The sequence below is a fragment of the Sycon ciliatum genome, chromosome 3 (assembly GCF_964019385.1).
Source record: "Sycon ciliatum chromosome 3, ocSycCili1.1, whole genome shotgun sequence".
NCBI lineage: Eukaryota > Metazoa > Porifera > Calcarea > Leucosolenida > Sycettidae > Sycon > Sycon ciliatum.
In genome coordinates this window covers 26849598-26867862 of record NC_088645.1, presented here as the reverse complement: position 1 = coordinate 26867862, position 18265 = coordinate 26849598, and the positions used below count along the sequence as shown (strand labels likewise).

Below are 18265 nucleotides of genomic sequence, written 5' to 3'. Positions count from 1 at the left end.
ATTAGACTATTACCACCAGGACTCGAACCAGGAAACATCGATCATGAGCTACATCTCATGTGCTGAAGTTCTTGGAGTAAATTATTAGTAAAATGAAACGTTAGATTCTTGAAAAGAAATGGAGTTTAAGGTCAAGTGCATTGGTCAGCTATCCCCAGTATATACTGAGGTACTCAAGTGTTGTGTGTTGAGTACAGAGCCAGTAGCTTGCGCAGTGGATAGTTCTATAGAAAATCAATACACAAAACCCACACTTGACAAATTTACAAACCCTATGGAGACATTTACCATGACCCGTGGCACATATGGCCAGGCCTATAATTAACCCAAGGATATAAGGAGGACACTGGGGCGACCTCTGGCACTGCACCAACTGCCAATATTATTGCAATTTCGTTTGCCGTGGTATGCTCCTGCAGCAACTCAGAATCATTACCTTGCATGACATTGTACAGCACTTGAGCTAGACTTCGAGGCTAATTTACACAGCCCAAAGACCTTACTGCTCTATACACTTACTTACCATGATGGTCGTGATCACATTGTCTGTCTTTCTCCTTTATTCTCTCGATCATTATTTTCTTTTGTCTTCTTCTTCTCCTCTCTTTGTTATGGTCTATCAGTAGGAGGTGCATTCTGTTAAAAAGAATCCTCTCTATGGCATGTACCCAAGTATATTACATACAAACATGGATGCTTTCCAGTTCATGAACGCAAGCTCTCCCATTCCAGATATTGTTCACAGTCATGTCGGGGGCGGTTGTTGTTCTTATTCCCGCTTGCGTCAAATGTCACCCATTCTTTGTCCTAATTGTGAAAAGAAGAAGGACAAATGTTACGAGTTATGACTCCGAGTTACACTCTTTGACCTGTTGATATAATGTGAATATTTGGTTTTCAGCAGAAGACAGGCTGCACAACTCTGGTGTACACTTGTGAGCCCGGGCTAACTAGATATTGTCTGCTTTTAATGGTATTGAAACATAGCAAGACTTGTATCGTTGAGATTTTCACGTATTCTGAGTAACCGCCCTGAATTATGTCTCTTCGTGTCTAGCGCTATGTCCAGATCTGAATAACAGTAACTTCAACTACAAACCTATTGCCAGATTCGACACACAACCAGGTACTCCAGTATCCATTGAGTGCAGAACAGGTTTTCTGTCCAACAATAGTATGGAAATAACCCAGTCTACATGCCAGGGCAATGGAAGATGGCAACCAAGTCCACCAATGTGTGAGAGTAAGTCTGTATCTCAAAGCATACCAGTTATACGTGCACATCTAAATATTAAAGGAATACCCAGTGTGTCTTACATGCAAACAAACATTCACATTTGGCCTTTGGATTGGAAACCTGTCAACGCCTCTAGGTTAGGCTTGGTCCGATGGTCCTTGTACCAGCCACAATGAAATTTGCCAAAATCTGCACATTTCACTTTCTTCAGATTGCAACTTCAGTTCTACTCAACCAATAAAATTATAGTTGATCCAGTCAGCGAAAGGTCTAAAGAAAGAATAACTGATATCGGTTGGAGTCGTCTTCAATGTGTGGCAATTGCCGCTATCGCGGGTTGTTTTGCAAGTGATTTATCTCTGAATCTGCTGGTCGTAGCTCGTCGCGTATTTTTCTATTGACGGCTGAGAGTTCTCCCTTGGACCTGGATATTTGTATCGTTGAAATAGAGCGATTTTGGACAGAGTTACGATCATTTGAAGTTCCCCAAGTGGGTGCGTCGAACGCATTAATTTACACACCGGCTGATAAAGGCTTTTAAAAGATGGATAGAGTGCTGCTCAGGTCCCGGGTTCAAGTCCTGGTGGGGTTGGAGAATTTGACGGAGGATATCACCTCAAGCCGAAGCCCGTCCTCACAGGGGTCGAAGGTATTATAAGACTTTTTTTCATTTCTCCACTCCAGGTTGCATGTTGCTATGCAATGACACTAATGTGGTGGATTGTAATCATCTACCGGCAGTGGGAGTGGCAATGGCAACTGTCAACTGTACTTGTAGACAAAACTTCCAATGGACCATGGGTGAATGTCAACGTAAGTGCATTGCTGTATATAAAGTAAACCGGATTCTTCCTGAAGTTGTTTGTTCTGACCTATTTTACGGACTCGAGCGGAGGTTGCAGTGTTTTCTTGCGCTGACGGAAGTGTTCGTCGGCGGCAGCTCCGTCAAAAAGACTCAAACGAACCGCAACGATCGCAACTTCTCTGATGGTTTGTGCTGCCATGTCGTCGAATGCAATGGTCAATGGTTATGTTCGGATGGTGAATCGGTGGTTCCATGCCGTGTGGCACAGGCAGAACACCAAAAAATCAAGTTAGAAGATAAGCGCCAATTTTAACTGGGCGGACCAAGTACATATACCCATTCGAATGTACGCTGTCTAGTTCAGGTGTTTTACTTTCACAGAGGGCCGTCAATATGGTATCTGAGTTGTTATACGATCATAAGAATGTGGATCAACATACAGCTCACTCAGTTAACATAGGAGTTCATCTTCAGTGTTGTCTGTCAGTATGCAATGATCTACTTTCTGTGTTATATTTTTGTTCTGTGCACAGCAACGCATTGTCCAGAGTTAAGCTCGACAACAGTGACGACTTTACCCAGGAGCACTATTGGCACAAGCATCACTGCATCATGTATGTCTGGTTATGGCAATATCTCAATGCCAAGTACAGTGATTTGCCAAGCTGATGGAACATGGACTACACTACCAACTTGCCAAGGTTTGGGAACATGATGACAAATTCTTCTTTATCTTACTTTTTAACTTCTTAACTTCTGCCAGCATAATTACCACAGTATCTACTTCGCCTCAGGGTTATTTGGGAAGTTGCCATGCAGGGGTGTTGAGCGCGTCCTTCGGCACCGGGAATACAACTAGCTCGACTCTGTATCTACTGAGTGAGGACGACCCACACCTTGATCTGGTGAGCTGGTCATGGAGATTTGCAGTCAGATGTGTGGCCGCCTTATTTATTTGCCATTCCGTAACGTCAAAGTGAAAACAAAATTTGAAAAATTTCACTCTAAGACAGGTTTTAGCTGGTTGTGGCCCATATACAAATTACATCCTTCATGGTCCCCATCTCCTTGCTCCCAAACGTATTCCTCTTTACATTACTCACGTGTGGTTCTAAGCCAAATTCGCCCACTTTATTGATGCCTGTAGTACATTGTATGTCATATCATGTGGGGTAGGTCTAGGTAGCACCCGCTGGCACTTCAGAACTGTACTCAGATTTTGGAGATACAGCTCACTGCCACTAACAACATAAATAACAAGTAGAAGTCGCAAAATGTGGGGGGATTATAACACCCCATATCATGGCAATCCCAGTTTGAAATGATTTTGTAAGTGCATCATAATCATGATGCCTCCCGTACTTCTAGGGTTAACTCTGATACGCTGTGTTCTATGCGTGCGTGCCTGTAAACATGTGTTCAGCTCACCGAACAACTGAAGTATACAACTCGACTGCCATCGGTAGGTGATTTGCCTGTAAATCAAGCACACATCCACTGAAACACAAAGCCTGTGTGGTTGAGTGCCATTGGTCAAAACCGAGAGTCCCGTGGTCCACTCTTGTTCTTGCATGGGTGGAGGGGGGGGGGGGGATAGTAAATGTGTTCATTAGATGTTTAGACTGCGGGTTGCACACGGCATATGACTTGGGACTCCCTGGTGCCGTATTCACCTTTTAGGCGTAAGGGTACAATAACGTACTTACCTTACAGGCGTAAGGGTACAATGACATAATCACCTTATAGGCATCCGGGTACAATGACGTAATCACCTTATAAGCAGGCGGGTATAGTGACGTAATCACCTTACATGGGATTAGCACCCCTTTCTCGCACCAAAGTATTATTTTGCTACTTGACCGTGCAACCCCCTTTTTTCGATGCCAGGTTGTGCCCTATCGGCGGCTTCTTCGGTCTGCCACCGTGGTCGCGCACGAGCCCGATCTTTGAACAGCTCCGCCTCACCACCCTGGAGGACATGTTTAACATTAAACTCCTCATCTTTGTCCTTCTTTGCCTGTTCACCCGAGCTAGCTCCCTCTTCACCAGCTTCTTCGTGAGAGTTACTGGTGACCGCACTCGGGGAGTAGCACATCACCTCGTTCGAGTACCATTTTGGCCTGGTCACGCGGGTCGAGCGACCATGCAGGTTATTAGCGCAGTCCTGTGTAACCTGCTCCCGTCTGATCTCCGTTCCGAGCCCAGCCACCTTCAGTTCTGTGCCCTGCTGAAAGCGCATCATGGCTCCATTTAAATGCTTTTCGGCTAGTGTGTTTCTGTGGTTTAGCGGACTGAAGAATAGTAAACGTGTTTTGCAATATATGTATGAAGCTATTTTGTATATAGTATGTTCCCATTCCGTTTTTGCTTTGTTGTAGCCCTGAGGTTGATTGCTTATTTATTTCTACCCTTCCTCTCTCCGTTGTTCTGTCCCCCTCCCCCCTCTCTCTCTCTCATTCCTTCTGTCGTCCACATGTATCAAAGGAATCGCCTGTTTGTGGTGCGACGTTAAATAAACTTCTACAACAACAGGTTGCAACGCTCACGCCGAGGCCCCTGGTCGGTCGAGTTGCTCCCTGTACATCGGCACGTCGTCTCTACATCCCCTGTGTCTTGTTTTTGTGTTTGTCTCCACATGTCTCTTTGTAGGGCTGTATTTCCAATAAAATAAAATATATAAAGAGTAGGGGTCCGGGTACACTAACGTATTAACCTTAAGGATTCACCTTAAGCATGGTCGTTAATTTCATATGGCATTCAATCGACCGAAACGTTGGTGTCTCTTGATGGATTTGAGTGACATTTTCACCACACACTCCTGCCAAATAGCTGAGGCTGCAGTCACCTCACTAATCATAGTATATTTTCAATGCTCCTTTTATTTTACTTGAACAATTTCGCAACCCCTCTCTCCCTCCCTCCCCCTCTCTCTCCCTCTCCCCCCCCCCCTCTCTCTCTCTCTCTCTCTCTCTCTCTCTCCCCCTCTCTCTCTCCCTCTCTCGCTCTCTCTCTCTCCCTCTCTCTCTCGCTCGCTCGCTCTCTCTCCAACTCTCTCTTGCTCTCCCTCCCCCACCCACTCTTGGTGCGTCTAGGTGGCTATGAAGTCGAGACCCTAGGTCGGCAGAGCTCCTTAAACCTCACCACCACTGCCACGATTTCCCAAGGCGGAATGTAGCCTACGAAATGGTTTCTCTAGACTAGGAGAAGATGCTTAGCATTCGCCATCTCTCCTGAGAAATGTCCAGCAAAAATATCAAAACATACGACATTATTACTTGAATCTCATTTGACTGACTCGCCACTCATCCCACACAACCCCTCATCCGTTGAACTTGAGTAGGCTAGTGAAACTACTACTCATCCGTTGAACTTGAGCAGGCTAGTGAAACTACCTCTCGTCCGTTGAGCTTGAGTAGGCTAGTGAAACTAACCCTCATCCGTTGAACTTCAGTAGGCGTGTGAAACTTGTACTCACAGAGCACTGCCGTTTAAACTGTCAGTAGTGATTTTCTAGCCTAAACATCACTAGTGTTACAGAGTGTGACAGAGGTCTTGGCAATTGAAGAAAATGAAGAGTCATCTGCACCATTACACTGCGCTCTTTAGCCGACTAGACCCTCATTCAAACAACCATCACCACTGAGAGGACGATATGGATAAACTCCTTCAGACAGCTGTTTCGCTAATACATAGCTCATCAGTGAAGGTAGATGTTTAACACCACTAGGGATACTAAAGTACTGTACAATCATACAGTGACACTTTGTTTCAAGCACGACAAACGCATGTTTTACCAATGGTCCTCAGCGTTCGGTGTGCATTTGCACAAGCGATACTTATACCGCAGTCTGGAGTTCGAAAGGTGTTAGTCGCGCTGAAAACAGAGAGCCAGTGTTGGATTGCACTGTATGAAGCAAGAAACCAACGGTTTTAATGACCTAGCAACTCTGATACAATTGAAGGCATCATGTAGATTAGTATGTGCTGGTGGCCATGTGTCAAAATTATGTGTGTATGCCTGCGATTATGTTATTTCAGCACTTCCAACAACTGGGAAATACAGCACGACTTCCGGAAGTAAGTGGTATGCCTACACATGCAAATCAAGTACACATCAAATAAGACTCCATACCTTAGTGCCTTGATCGTTGAAGGGTTCTGGTGGTCGAAAGGATGCGGTAAAATCGGCGTCTAGCCAAGTCTTTCGTGTAACGTTATTGTGATCCTTTCTTTAATTAAGTATTGGTCGAGGACAGCGGGCCAAAACCGAGAACACCTTCTTCCAGGCTGGGCTGCCGCAGTCGTTTTTCGTATATTATTTCACACTGCGAATGCCCAAAGTGTCCGGAGTGGCGCTCCCCTCTCGCTGGTTTCACCTTAGAGGATAATGTTGTGAAACCACAAGTTCTCGAGAGTGAAAGGCCTTCTCGCTTGTGACATTGTGTTCGTTCCAATGCAGCTGTATCCCGACTCCGCCGTACCGTTGATGTTTACGACGTAGTATACGCTACATGCGCTATGTGCGGTTTGCTGAGTGCGCTGTAGTTGTATGTTGTATGTGTATGCTTTTCTCATATACGCTGTCATTTTCACGCTATAACTACCTGGTGGTTTTAGTGTTAGTTATTCAGTTAGTTCAGTTCATTCAGTTGTTCCATTCATTGTTCATTATTAGTAGTCGATGGAAGTGAAAGATATTGTTGAGAATAAATAGTTGTCCTCGTGCCGTGTGGGGTCGTTCGTTCCTGATACTTTAGAGAACCAGAGGGTTCACAACAGATAATGTCTGAAAACTGGAAACATTTGTTACTTCTTTTCGCATGCTTCATGCAAGTTTTGTATTTAATACGCGGTTCGGTGGGAACTCGGTTAAAAGGATTTTCAGCATCCGTAGAAACGCCACCACCGTGCAAATATCAAAGGCAAAATAGACCTCCTAAAGCATTGGGGGAGGGGGGGGGGGGGGGAGGAGGAGATCATCCCACCAGATAAAATGCATAGACCAGTGTACAAACTTTCGTAATTTCGTCAAACATTAACGCATTGCGACAATCAATACACCGTTGGAAAGGTCTTGACCTCATCTTTCGCGAATATAAAGTTCTTCGCGATAGAATAATAATTCATTGAGCGGCGACAAGATGAACGCGGAAATCACGGCCCAGAGTGAAGGCGAATTTTTTTGTTCATGACTTCTTTTTGTTGAGGAGCGTGCCAGGGGATTTCCCTTTGGCACGGCGCATGCGTTATGGACATCAAATGAAGCGCTTGGGTCTTAGCTTTGCAGCGCAGTTTGAATTGTGAACATCGGTTGAATTTGGGCAAGAACCCGAACAAGAATGTGAAATTGAGTTGTTGTGCGGTTCCGAGGCACGGTGGAGTAGTTTGGCGAGGACGTGGAAGTGGCCCTGATGTGTCTATGGAGCTGAGAGCTGCCAGGATGGATTCGCTTGGTCCTGATCTTTCCAACGAGCCCAGGACGATGAAAATCCATCAAGGTGGAGTGAAATGAGAATAAATTTCGTTCGGAGCTGTGAGTGCATACTCCACCAAGACAGTCAGTGCGCTGGAAAGCCAGTGGATTGGAGAAAAGGGGCTCAGCATGCAAAGAGTTAACGGCCTAAATTCCCATTTTCTTGCTTCAGGAGCAGAATCTGCCGCCAATGGGTAGCTGAGCATGTGCACAGGAGACGTGAGTTGCGAAGTCTGGCGAAAGAACGTCTCTGCGCAATGAGAACGACCTATGTACGCCACAATGTTGAAGCAGAGCATCGCTAGCCATAAGCCGGGCACCCTGGTTAAAGTCTGAGCAAGAGTACACTATTTCGGTCTTGGTGAGAGTTGCCAACTTAAATCAACAAGATCATCATAACCAATCTTCAAGGTTGCTAAAAGCACTGTAGCTCTGTGCGTGAACAGAAGACCCTCTTTTACGGGAGAAAGACACAATGGATGAAACCGCAAAACAAATGGCATGGAGGAGCTTCAAGAAGACGTCGACGCTGAAATATTTGGATGCAATATTATAAAAGAACGTCGCAAGTTTTGTTCTCTGCGGTATGATTTCTCTTTCTGCGTTCGTTCCAAAGTGTCACAGCACCAGTGTCCACTTTCTCCTAGACAAGTTCTCCGGTCTGAGTTCTTTGTTTTGTAGATTTGACACTCCTTAGTGCGTCTTAAGTTTCATTCGTTTACTTGTGCCTTGTTCACGTGCTATTGTCCCCCACAATTAGGCGCTGCATGTGCCGTTAGGGTTTACAGGGTGTTAGCCGCCGTCGTGAGTTCCCTTCGAGAACGGACACGATTATTTCCTTTTTTATTGTCCTTTTTTGTCGATAAAATAACTTGCTCTTCGTAATGTTCTGAGAGGTAATTGTAGTATCCCTGCCCGACCAATACGGAAGTAGTACGGAACTACTACGGAGCTTTGCCTGATGTATATTTAGTGTATCTCCGTATGTAAGCGTACAGCGTCTGCTGCATTAAAGCTGCTGCGCATTTCTGTTTAGAGGAGATTTTGATAATAACGAGCTATTCAACCTCCAGGTGTGCACCGGAGAGAAACTCATTTATTTGCCGCTTCTTCTTTCACTAATAATTATATCTCAGGTGTGTACCTGAGAGAAATAGAATAAAACTAATTCTTGTTAATTGCACCGCGCCTACCACTCGGCTACCCATTACATTGGTGGCAGCGGTGTATTTTTTAAAGAAAACAACGTGATTCGACCCCACCCACCCCCCCCCCCCCCCCCCCCGTGGCTCAACCCGCTGGAGCTCCGTTCGACGAATCAAGATGAGAATCATGTTTCTTGCCTTCCTGGGCCTGGCCCTGCTTATTAGCCTGCAGCACAGTCGTGGTGCTAGCGTGGGTCACCCTTCTCTCCGCACGGCACACATTGGAGACTCCGATGGCGATTCCAAGCGACCCGCTACCTACATGTATACTACCGGTGGTGATGGCGAAGCTGATGAGGACGACAACAGGCAGGCTACTGCCCAAGACAAGGAGGGTATTCCCCAAGACCAGCAGCGTTTGATTTTCGCCAGCACGCAGTCGGAAGCAAGAGCCCACTCTTCACTTGGTACTTCGCCTCCGTGGTGGGATGCAGATTTTCGTCAACACTCTTCCTGGCTAGACCATCACTCTTTACGTCGCGCCAAACGATGCTATCGACAATGTGAAGACCACGATTCAAGACGAGGAGGGAGGTTATTTGTCTGACGCCGAGCTAGCCGCTCTGAGTGACCAGCTCAACCAAGATGAAGATAAAACCTGGCTCGCCCTCCGCCATAGCTCCAGCCGCCGCCGTGGTTACTAACGCTGATTCCAGGTATGGCATTTTCTTTCCTGTCTTCCTTCAGTCTCCCTGTTCTCTTCAGTCTTCCTGTATGCGAGTGTGTGAATCCAGTTTAGTTTGGTAGGCGTCTGATCATGGTGAGCCACGGTTTACCCAGCTAACGTGGGACAATGTGTGTGACAACGCCCCTTATAGTTATAGTGTATTCAGTTCGGTTTTTGAACTGCGGTGTTCCTGGCGGGTTGTGCCAGCGTTGTGCAGTAAGAGTGCTGTGGTTTTTTAGGTCCTATTTGGAGGACAGTTCTTCCCCCTTTTGACCCCGTGAGATCGTGTGAACCTGGTGTGCTTCTACTTTATGATTTGTTATCAGTTCATTTCTTCTGTCTACTCTAAACGTTATCATTTCCGATATAATTTGCCATCTTCCGGTTGACGCTGTGTTCGTAACTCTTCACTATTTTTTTGAAAATCACGAGGGCGTGATTATCTGTAGAAAGGTAGGGTGTAGTATCCCTGCCCAACCAATACGGAAGTAGTACGGAACTGATACGGAGCTTTGCCTGATGTATATTTAGTGTATCTCCGTATGTAAGCGTACGGCGTCTGCTGCATTAAAGCTGCTGCGCATTTCTGTTTAGAGGAGATTTTGATAATAACGAGCTATTCAACCTCCAGGTGTGCACCGGAGAGAAACTCATTTATTTGCCGCTTCTTCTTTCACTAATAATTATACCTCAGGTGTGTACCTGAGAGAAATAGAATAAAACTAATTCTTGTTAATTGCACCGCGCCTACCACTCGGCTACCCATTACAGTAATCATGCTGGCGGTTACCATTTGTTCCCTTCTGTAGATCATCTGGACTGCGCCTGACCAGCACAGCTCTTGTAGCACCTACTAATCCTATGTTGTCTTTGTCTCTGGTCTTACCCCTACAACTTTGTCGGGATGTGCACATACTGTAAATATACAAAATTTTGGCGATGCAAAATTTCGGCACTTCACGATTTTTGACATTTCGGCGGCGATGTATTTTCGGCGTGGGGTAGAGGGCATGGTATAGTGCGACAGATGCTGTGAAAAATTTCATCGGCGTTTTAATTTAGGTGTTTTGGGTCGGTGTCGAATATAAAAATTTGTATATTTACAGTAGTTTAAAAAATAAATAAAAAAATAAAAAGTGCTTTGTCCAGAGTGACAGCAGCACTAGCTGCATGTGAAGGAGCATAACATCTAGTTGGTAGCTGTGGTTGTGGATATATTGTGAACTTCCCTGCACTTGTGTATAAATAACCCCCAGTCCACGAATTGACAGCGCTTATCCAAGGGCGGCTGGTGAAGAATGGACGAGGGGTGTTCACTGTTCAAGGAAATACGGTACATTGGTTTCAAACTGCTGGGGAGGAAAAATTAAACTCTCCGTCCCTTTCTGGCTGTTCCTAGTATACTTCTACTACTGACTGCACATTCTGCACGAATTTTTCCTTATTTACGACTTTTGTCTATACGTCGACTGTCCAAAATGTAGCGCTCATTTATTGCTCATTTTCGAAATAAATTGGTCCTGGTGGCTCACATATTCGAAAACCGGCGCTTGGTGCTCGTTTTGGCGCCAGCACCAAGTCCCAAGGCCAAATTTAAACAAAGCAAAAGTGAGTTGTACATGAGGGTCACGGGTAAAGTTGGACGTGTAAGAACGCGAAATAAGAACGTAGCCCGGGGCGTTGAAAAATAAGAACTTTGCAAGGCTGGCCCTCAGAAACTGCCTTCTTGGGCGCACGAGTCTACTGTACAAGTATACACTCAAGGCCAAATATTTCATCTTTTTTCTGTTTCTACCTCATATTTAGGTCCTAACAACACAGACCCATTTTCAATTGGTAAGTGATGTGCGACTGGTTCACGTCCTCCGTTTTATAATTTTGCTTAGAAGTACATGTACTACTATTAATTATTAGAGCTCAAACGGTAAGTCCGATTAACCGGTTGCAGACAGGTTACGAAGAATTAACAGTTAGCCGATAAAGATAACGGTAACGCAGTAACTTTCCAGTCGATTTTTCAAGTATCAGGTTGTCGCAAAGTATGCACTTTCGCAGGCTGTCGCACCCGTACGCAATTTCTGGGCTGTCAACTCCGTTATATCTGGTCTCTTGGTGTGAGAGTATGTATGAATGAGCATGCAAGATACTGTACATGTGTGCGCTGTACTGAATCGGGTACATTTTTTGAATGAGTATAGTCAAATATACGGTTAAAAAAGAGTCCGCAGGATTGCCGTGCCTTATAGGTTATAAGTTATAACCTTTAAACCGACGGTTTAGCGTAGCAGTTAAACTGTAGGGGTAAAACCGCGACCGTTTGAGCCCCACCACTAATCAATAGTTTGAGAGAGAGAAACCGAAAATTAGAGCTGTTGAAGATCTTTTCAGACCGCTCGCTCGTTTTTAGTGGACAGCTCCAGCACGCAGGGAACTTTTCAGAATGATGTTCTCGGCTGACCTGTTGCGATGAAACGTTTTTTGGAGGATTTTGATCTGCACCTCGGGAACATTCCATCTCGCGGCACAAATCCCCTCCCCTCCCCCCCCCCCCCCCCCGACAATGTGCGTCCCATTTTGTTTCTTTTACTTGGTCCGTTTCATCGCAATTGTCGCTTATCTATCGCAACTAAGAACAGGAGTTTTTTTTACCGCTCTGTACAATTTCCAATACGCATAGTGAAGAAGCATAATACAGGATTCCTGTCCGCCACAAGAAAAAAAATTCAGCGATGGAATCTGATGAAGCAAGTCGAAGAAAGGAAGCAAAGTTACAAAAATGTACAAAAGAAAACAGTGACGGAGCGCGTTCTTGCACTCACGCTTTAGTTTATCCAACTCTGGCTCTGTATCACTCGAGCTGATGTCACACCAGCTGATATTCGTTGGTGCGTATAGCTGCTGGCGTAGAGTATCTCTTGCTTTCTCTGCTTGGTGTATGGCAGCGATGGAGAAGGAGCAGTCGTGGCTGTCACTTTGGCACTTGGAGGAACGTGGGCAGCGTGACCCGTGTGTCACCACTGTGTGTTTCAACACTGTTTTTGTATCAGGCACACATCCCTCTCCAGACAGCTGTCATACGCTCTGCTGGATACGCTGACCCTGACTCTTGTACTGCCGCTGCCAGGTCGGACAAAGTCTTCTTTGCCACCATCTCGCCATCAGTTTGCAGGCTTGCAAAGAATGCCAGGTCGTTGCAGTTCAAACGTGGCGACTGAGCTGGCTGGCCAGGCCGTGACTGTCATGCTCTCCAGGGCAGGATGTCGATTTCCCCTGCTACAGTTCCGGTCTTTGAGCTGCGCTTGGCTTTTCGCTGCAGTGAATGTGTGCATTCACTGCAGTGCATTCACTGCAGCGAAAAGTTCCCCACTTTCCCATCAAAATCGTACGAATCACGATGCCACTGGCGCTAGTCGCGATGGTTATCTTCTTTCTGGTCTCCTTTGATCTTTCCATCACAACCTCCCAAACGAATGTGAATTATATATCGAGATCGGACTGGGTTTTACCTGTCAAAAGGTGCGTGGGAGATAAGCGACAATTGCGATGAAACGGACCAAGTAGATTAATGAAAACTCTGTTCAGGTCCGGAGAATAGGTCTAAATAGAAGTTCGCAGAAATCGGTGTAAAATTCGGAAACTGTGGGAAGGTTCTAAAAACCTAAAGTAGCAGATTCACTTGGACAGTTTGCGGAGAACAGGTAGAATAAGAATAGCAGTATTTGCATTGTTTAATTTAAAGGATTTCCCAGAGGCATAGCCTATCGGGGGAACTCCTAACAGTGAAAATGATCTTTGCTTTATATTTATACTAGTGCTGGGGCTGGGATGACGACTACACCATAGCTCAGTGGTTAGAGCATCGCTAGCTACAAGCGAGGGTCCCTGGTTCGAGTCCTGGTGATAACAGTCAATTTTTTCTTCAGACTTTTCCCGTTTGTCTCTTTCCATCAAACTAGTGAAGATTTTATGACTTGGGGCTCCCCGCATGCTAGAGTGTACGTGAAGTGTGTGGGTACAGTGAGGGCTGCGTCCCACCCGCCTGTGTGGATTCACAGGAAGTGTGAGTGACGAAGTCTGAAGAAAATGTTGAACAGTCTCTGCTGGGATGACGACTACACCATAGCTCAGTGGTTAGAGCATCGCTAGCTACAAGCGAGGGTCCCTGGTTCGAGTCCTGGTGGTGACAGTCAATTTTTTCTTCAGACTTTTCCCGTTTGTCTCTTTCCCTCAAACTAGTGAAAATTTTATGACTTGGGGCTCCCCGCGTGCTAGAGTGTACGTGAAGTGTGTGGGTACAGTGAGGGCTGCGTCCCACCCGCCTGTGTGGATTCACAGGAAGTGTGAGTAACGAAGTCTGAAGAAAATGTTGAACAGTCTCTGCTGGGATGACGACTACACCATAGCTTTTTTCTTCAGAATTTTCCCGTTTGTCTCTTTCCCTCAAACTAGTGAAGATTTATACTAGTGAAGTGACTTGTGCAGGCAAATATATGCTGTTTATAATGAGCACGAAATTGTGTCCGAAATTCTGAAAAGGAATTAATAGCGGTAATCTTGGGTGGAAGGCAATTCCATAATTTTCCGATTTTATATAAGAAAAGGGAAGATGAAAATTGTCCATGAGAGCAGTGACAGGACGGCCTCAACTAGTCCCTAACTATCAGCGAGGAACCGTGAACAGAGGTATTTCTATATTTTATTTACTGTCTGCACTTCATGGCGCATAATGAAAATAGCCAATACAAGGAAGTGAGGGTGAAACCACCGAGGGCAAAAAAATGCAGTAAAGAGAAAAAGAAAAAAGGAAAAAGAAGCATTACTTGCGAAGAGCTTTGTTGAAAGCGGAAAGTGTCTCCGCACGTCGAATACTATAGGAAAGGGAGAGGCAAAGTCTATAAACCTTTAACACGGGTGAGTTTAAAAACTTGGGTAAACCATGAGCAGGCAATGATACTTGATTTCGAGTCGGTCTATCACGTTGGAATCAGTCATACTTTTCCAAATGTTGGGGAATTCGTTGAAAGAGGTAGTCCGGTGAGAAATTTAAATTTCACTGTCCGTAGAGTTCGGGGTGCTAAGTCGTATGGTCTTTATCCGAGGAGGCTGCGTCCTATGGTTTGTCAGATACGCCCAATCGAACGTGTGCGAATTTGAGCGCGCCTCACCCAGATCCAGGTGATGACGTCACAGCGTGCAGCCAGGGAGCCACACCATCTAGATGTGGACAAAACGGCCAAATTCGGACCACGTTCGATTGGGGAACCGTTTGTCGCAGCTTCTTCGGTTCAAGACCATTCAATTCAGTGTTACAAACACTACGTACCCTGTGATTTTCAGCTCGGCAAACCTCGAGGCTATACCGTATTTTAGCCGTTTCCGAGTTGGACTTTTTCCGTCGGGATGCGCTGGCCTCTACGGCTCTAGCAATGCGCTGCTTGCATGCTAGCTGTAGTGTAGTCAACAAACTCATCACACACGGAACCACTCCCGCACTGCCGTGCTGGGGTGGGTACAACAAGACTCTGCTCTCCAGCGATCTGATAATTATATCAGCCTCGTCTGCAATAGCTGCTGCTTCTTCATCAGTCGGAAACTCAGTAGCGCTCACTCTTGACCGGCTCGCGCGGCCATTTCTTCAGCTGAATACCGAGGTTCTCAGCCCCAGACCGAACTCATGAACGTCAGCCATGGCTGCATCCTCACTCTCACAGAGAGTTACGTCTTCGGAGTCACTTGCACCACCTACTATGGGTCACCAAATCATTTGAAATAGCACTGACACTTTTGCTTTTACGAAGTCCTTTTGACCTAGCTGCACGCTATGACGTTGCGGAGGGTGTGGCGTGGCCGCATGATGTCATGGCGCAGCCCCCGAAACTCAGTTTTTCAAACGGAAATATCTCAAGAACGCTTTGTCGGAGACACGTGGGACCGACTTCTCCTTTAAGATAAATGTGATGAGCAAGGGTACATGAGTGGGCTTGGCGGGCCTCACAGAGCGGAGATGAGGCGGTCCGAGAATATAATTGGGCCCTGGTAAATTACTGGAGCAGTCCAAATAACAGATTATTACAGGGTGAGACAAGCCTCTCGGCCATAGAAGAAAATGTTTAGTCACCTCCACCATTACACTGTGTGTTTAAGGTGGCAGACCACCTTCACAGGGGTCACATTTTGAAGTTCCTCATGTGGCGTAAACGGAATCAATTTAGGAATGGATATATCCTAAAGTGTCTATGTTGAAAATTTAAGGTGATTCGGTCCAATGGTTCGTGAAATATAGGCTTTCAAAGTTGCCCATTCCAAGATGATTATTATGATTATAATTATTGATAAATTCTTTTATAATTGTCCCAAACTGTTTTTCGGCTATTTTGCTTAACTCCTATCTATTTTGATTTGGTTTTCTTTCCATGACAACTGCTCACGCTCTCCATGGTGCATGCGCTGACTGTTGCCGGCCATGCAGTGCGTAGATCTTCGTGCATGCACGGCACTACATTGTACAACGGCATGCACTGACAGCTACAGCTAGCTACGGCCCTTTCGATATGCATCGTTGACCTCTCCAAATTATTTACTTGGGGCCTCAGTTTGGTTTGTCTTTGTGAAGTAGCAATGGGGAACAAGCGAAAGGGAAGGCAACTAACAGTGTTACTTAGTAGGGCCAGAAGACGGCAGCCTCCAAGCTCAAGAGTAGGCAAGATATCTGAGACAGAAAACTCGCCATCAAATGTTGTCATTGTCATTTGAAAATTACTTCGAAAAAAATAGTGTTGAAAATGTGGAAGGAGATGACGTAGATACTATTGAGTCTTTGACCTGGATCTGTCAAGCAGCGACGCAGACAGTGACGACTTCAACACTTCACCAGAGCCTGAGAGTGAAGCAGAGGAAGAAGACTATGATGACTCTGGTGAAATGGAATCAGCTGGCAAAAATCGCATCCTAGATTTGATCTGTCTGCAATCTCCCTAGCTTATTGCTTGAGTTTGCTCAAGTTGTCAGACTGGCCAACTGAAACTGCGCGAGACGCGACGCCATGGCTTGGCCTATGCCATTCAGTTGATTTGTGGCAATTGCGGGCAGGTATTTGACGGATCACTGTCTAGCAACACATCCTCCACATCGATACTTCAGCGTGAACAGAAAATCTTTTGGCAGAGCTAGAGAGGGACTGTGCAAATTCTGTGCAGTTATGGATTTGCCAGAACCTGTGAAAAAAGAACCATTCCAAAATCACAGTATTGCAATACATGACGCAGCTGTTGAGATTTGTGACAAGTCTATCTGGAAATGGGCAACGGAATTATTGACGACTAAAACAGCGGAAAATGTTGAGTATCCAGATCGTGTTGCTGTCAGTACCGACGGTACTTGGATGCAACGTGCGTCTAACAGATAACGCACTTCTGCTTCGCTGTGCCAGGTCTGCAACACGGAATGCCAATGAAGCATTGAATGGTTTCGTTTGGGGCATGTGTCCCAAAGAGTCCTTCTGCAGCAGGCAAACTGTGGAGACAGCTGCTCATCTTGCGACGGCAATCTTCAACGATGGATACAAGACAGTGGCCAACATCCTGTCCGCATCTGGTTGTGCAGTTCATACATTACAGCCCTCCTGAGTAGATTTGACTCAGACAAGGCTTATCACAAGAGGTGCAAGTCCAGTGAAGAAGAAAATCAGCTAGAATGCGAAGATGGACAATCAGGAAGGGGTTTGCAGACCGAGCTCAGCAGGAAGAAGGAGAAACGTACAGCGCTGGAGAATTCTAGATAGGCAAAAGTTTGCACTTTTTGGGCTTACCCGGCAAACTTTGGTACATGATATCTCAGCCGTCGTGCATCCTAGACCAACAAACTTTATATCTAAACAGATCTATGGGAAATTGTCTAGGTGCTAACACTCTTTGTTTTTACAGAACTTGCACTCAGAAATATATTTTGGCATCCAAAGAAGATAAATGCTTGCGTACCGTTCCGATACTGTTCCAATGTACCTCTGATCATTTCTGTCTCAGTGGGGTTTCTCAAAATATCTCTTCGTTAGCACCTCAGATATGTTGCTGGCCAAACTTTACTAGAATTGTTTTATGTTTGATTGAGATGGTCTTTGTTATATCATGTACGAAAATTTTCAATGTCCGCAAACTTCGATTCCTGATATTTAAAAGCTCAGTGAGCAGCTAACAGTTGGTTGATGGCTCTATCTTTATTGCAGGCAGATACTCTAAAGGAATGTCTCTCCAAATTTGAAGCAAAAAAAATGAATATTGGCTGCTTTGCAGTGTTTTGAATATCGGTGTGTCCTGCGGTGTGGCCGAAGGTAGTCTGTTAACTTCAGACAGCTGTTTCGCTAGTACATAGTTCATCGGCGAAGGTAGATGTTGAATGATTAAATTACGCAAGAGATTAAATGATGAATGATTAAATTATATACATATATGACCCAACTGATATTGTAGCGGTTTTCACGTACAAAACTGGCATAGCTGAGGTGGTAACGCGGGAAAAGGAAAGTGAGAAGTACTGTTGACGCGTATGGGACATACTTCTCAGGGTCAGAAATTCGGCGCCGAAAATCGATCACAATGACTATCAATGCAGAAATAATGTGCCCGACTCAGTGCACGGTGTACCAAAATCATGGAAGTATGCGTTTCACGGATTCTCGCATTATGCTCGCAAAATCTTTATATTATGCTTTGTGAAGCAGATACTTACAGATATTCACTTTGTTGTACTAATGGAAGGTCAAAGTTGGGAAGTGTACTGTGTAGCTAGTGAGAGTCTGCGTATTGCCCAGGGGCTGCTGTGGCTGTCCACATCAGCGGGTCATGAGGTGAGCTTGCAGATCTTCATTGTGCTCGGACAAGTG

General features: G+C 45.4%; 1 protein-coding gene across 5 annotated transcripts in view; it reads left to right on the top strand.

Moving 5' to 3' along the window:
- The window catches only part of LOC135811926 (uncharacterized), a 195015-nt gene that overhangs the window by 21750 nt on the left and 155000 nt on the right, over positions 1-18265 (top strand). For 4 of the 5 annotated variants that reach the window (XM_065325190.1, XM_065325189.1, XM_065325192.1 and 1 more), the window contains exons 5-7: positions 1058-1243; positions 1922-2050; positions 2576-2743. In XM_065325190.1, coding sequence (XP_065181262.1) covers positions 1058-1243; positions 1922-2050; positions 2576-2743 — 483 coding nt within the window. Of the gene's footprint in view, positions 1-1057; positions 1244-1921; positions 2051-2575; positions 2744-3465; positions 3505-6080; positions 6120-11193; positions 11224-18265 lie in introns of all 5 variants that reach the window. The other variant, XM_065325191.1, reaches the window with a different exon arrangement.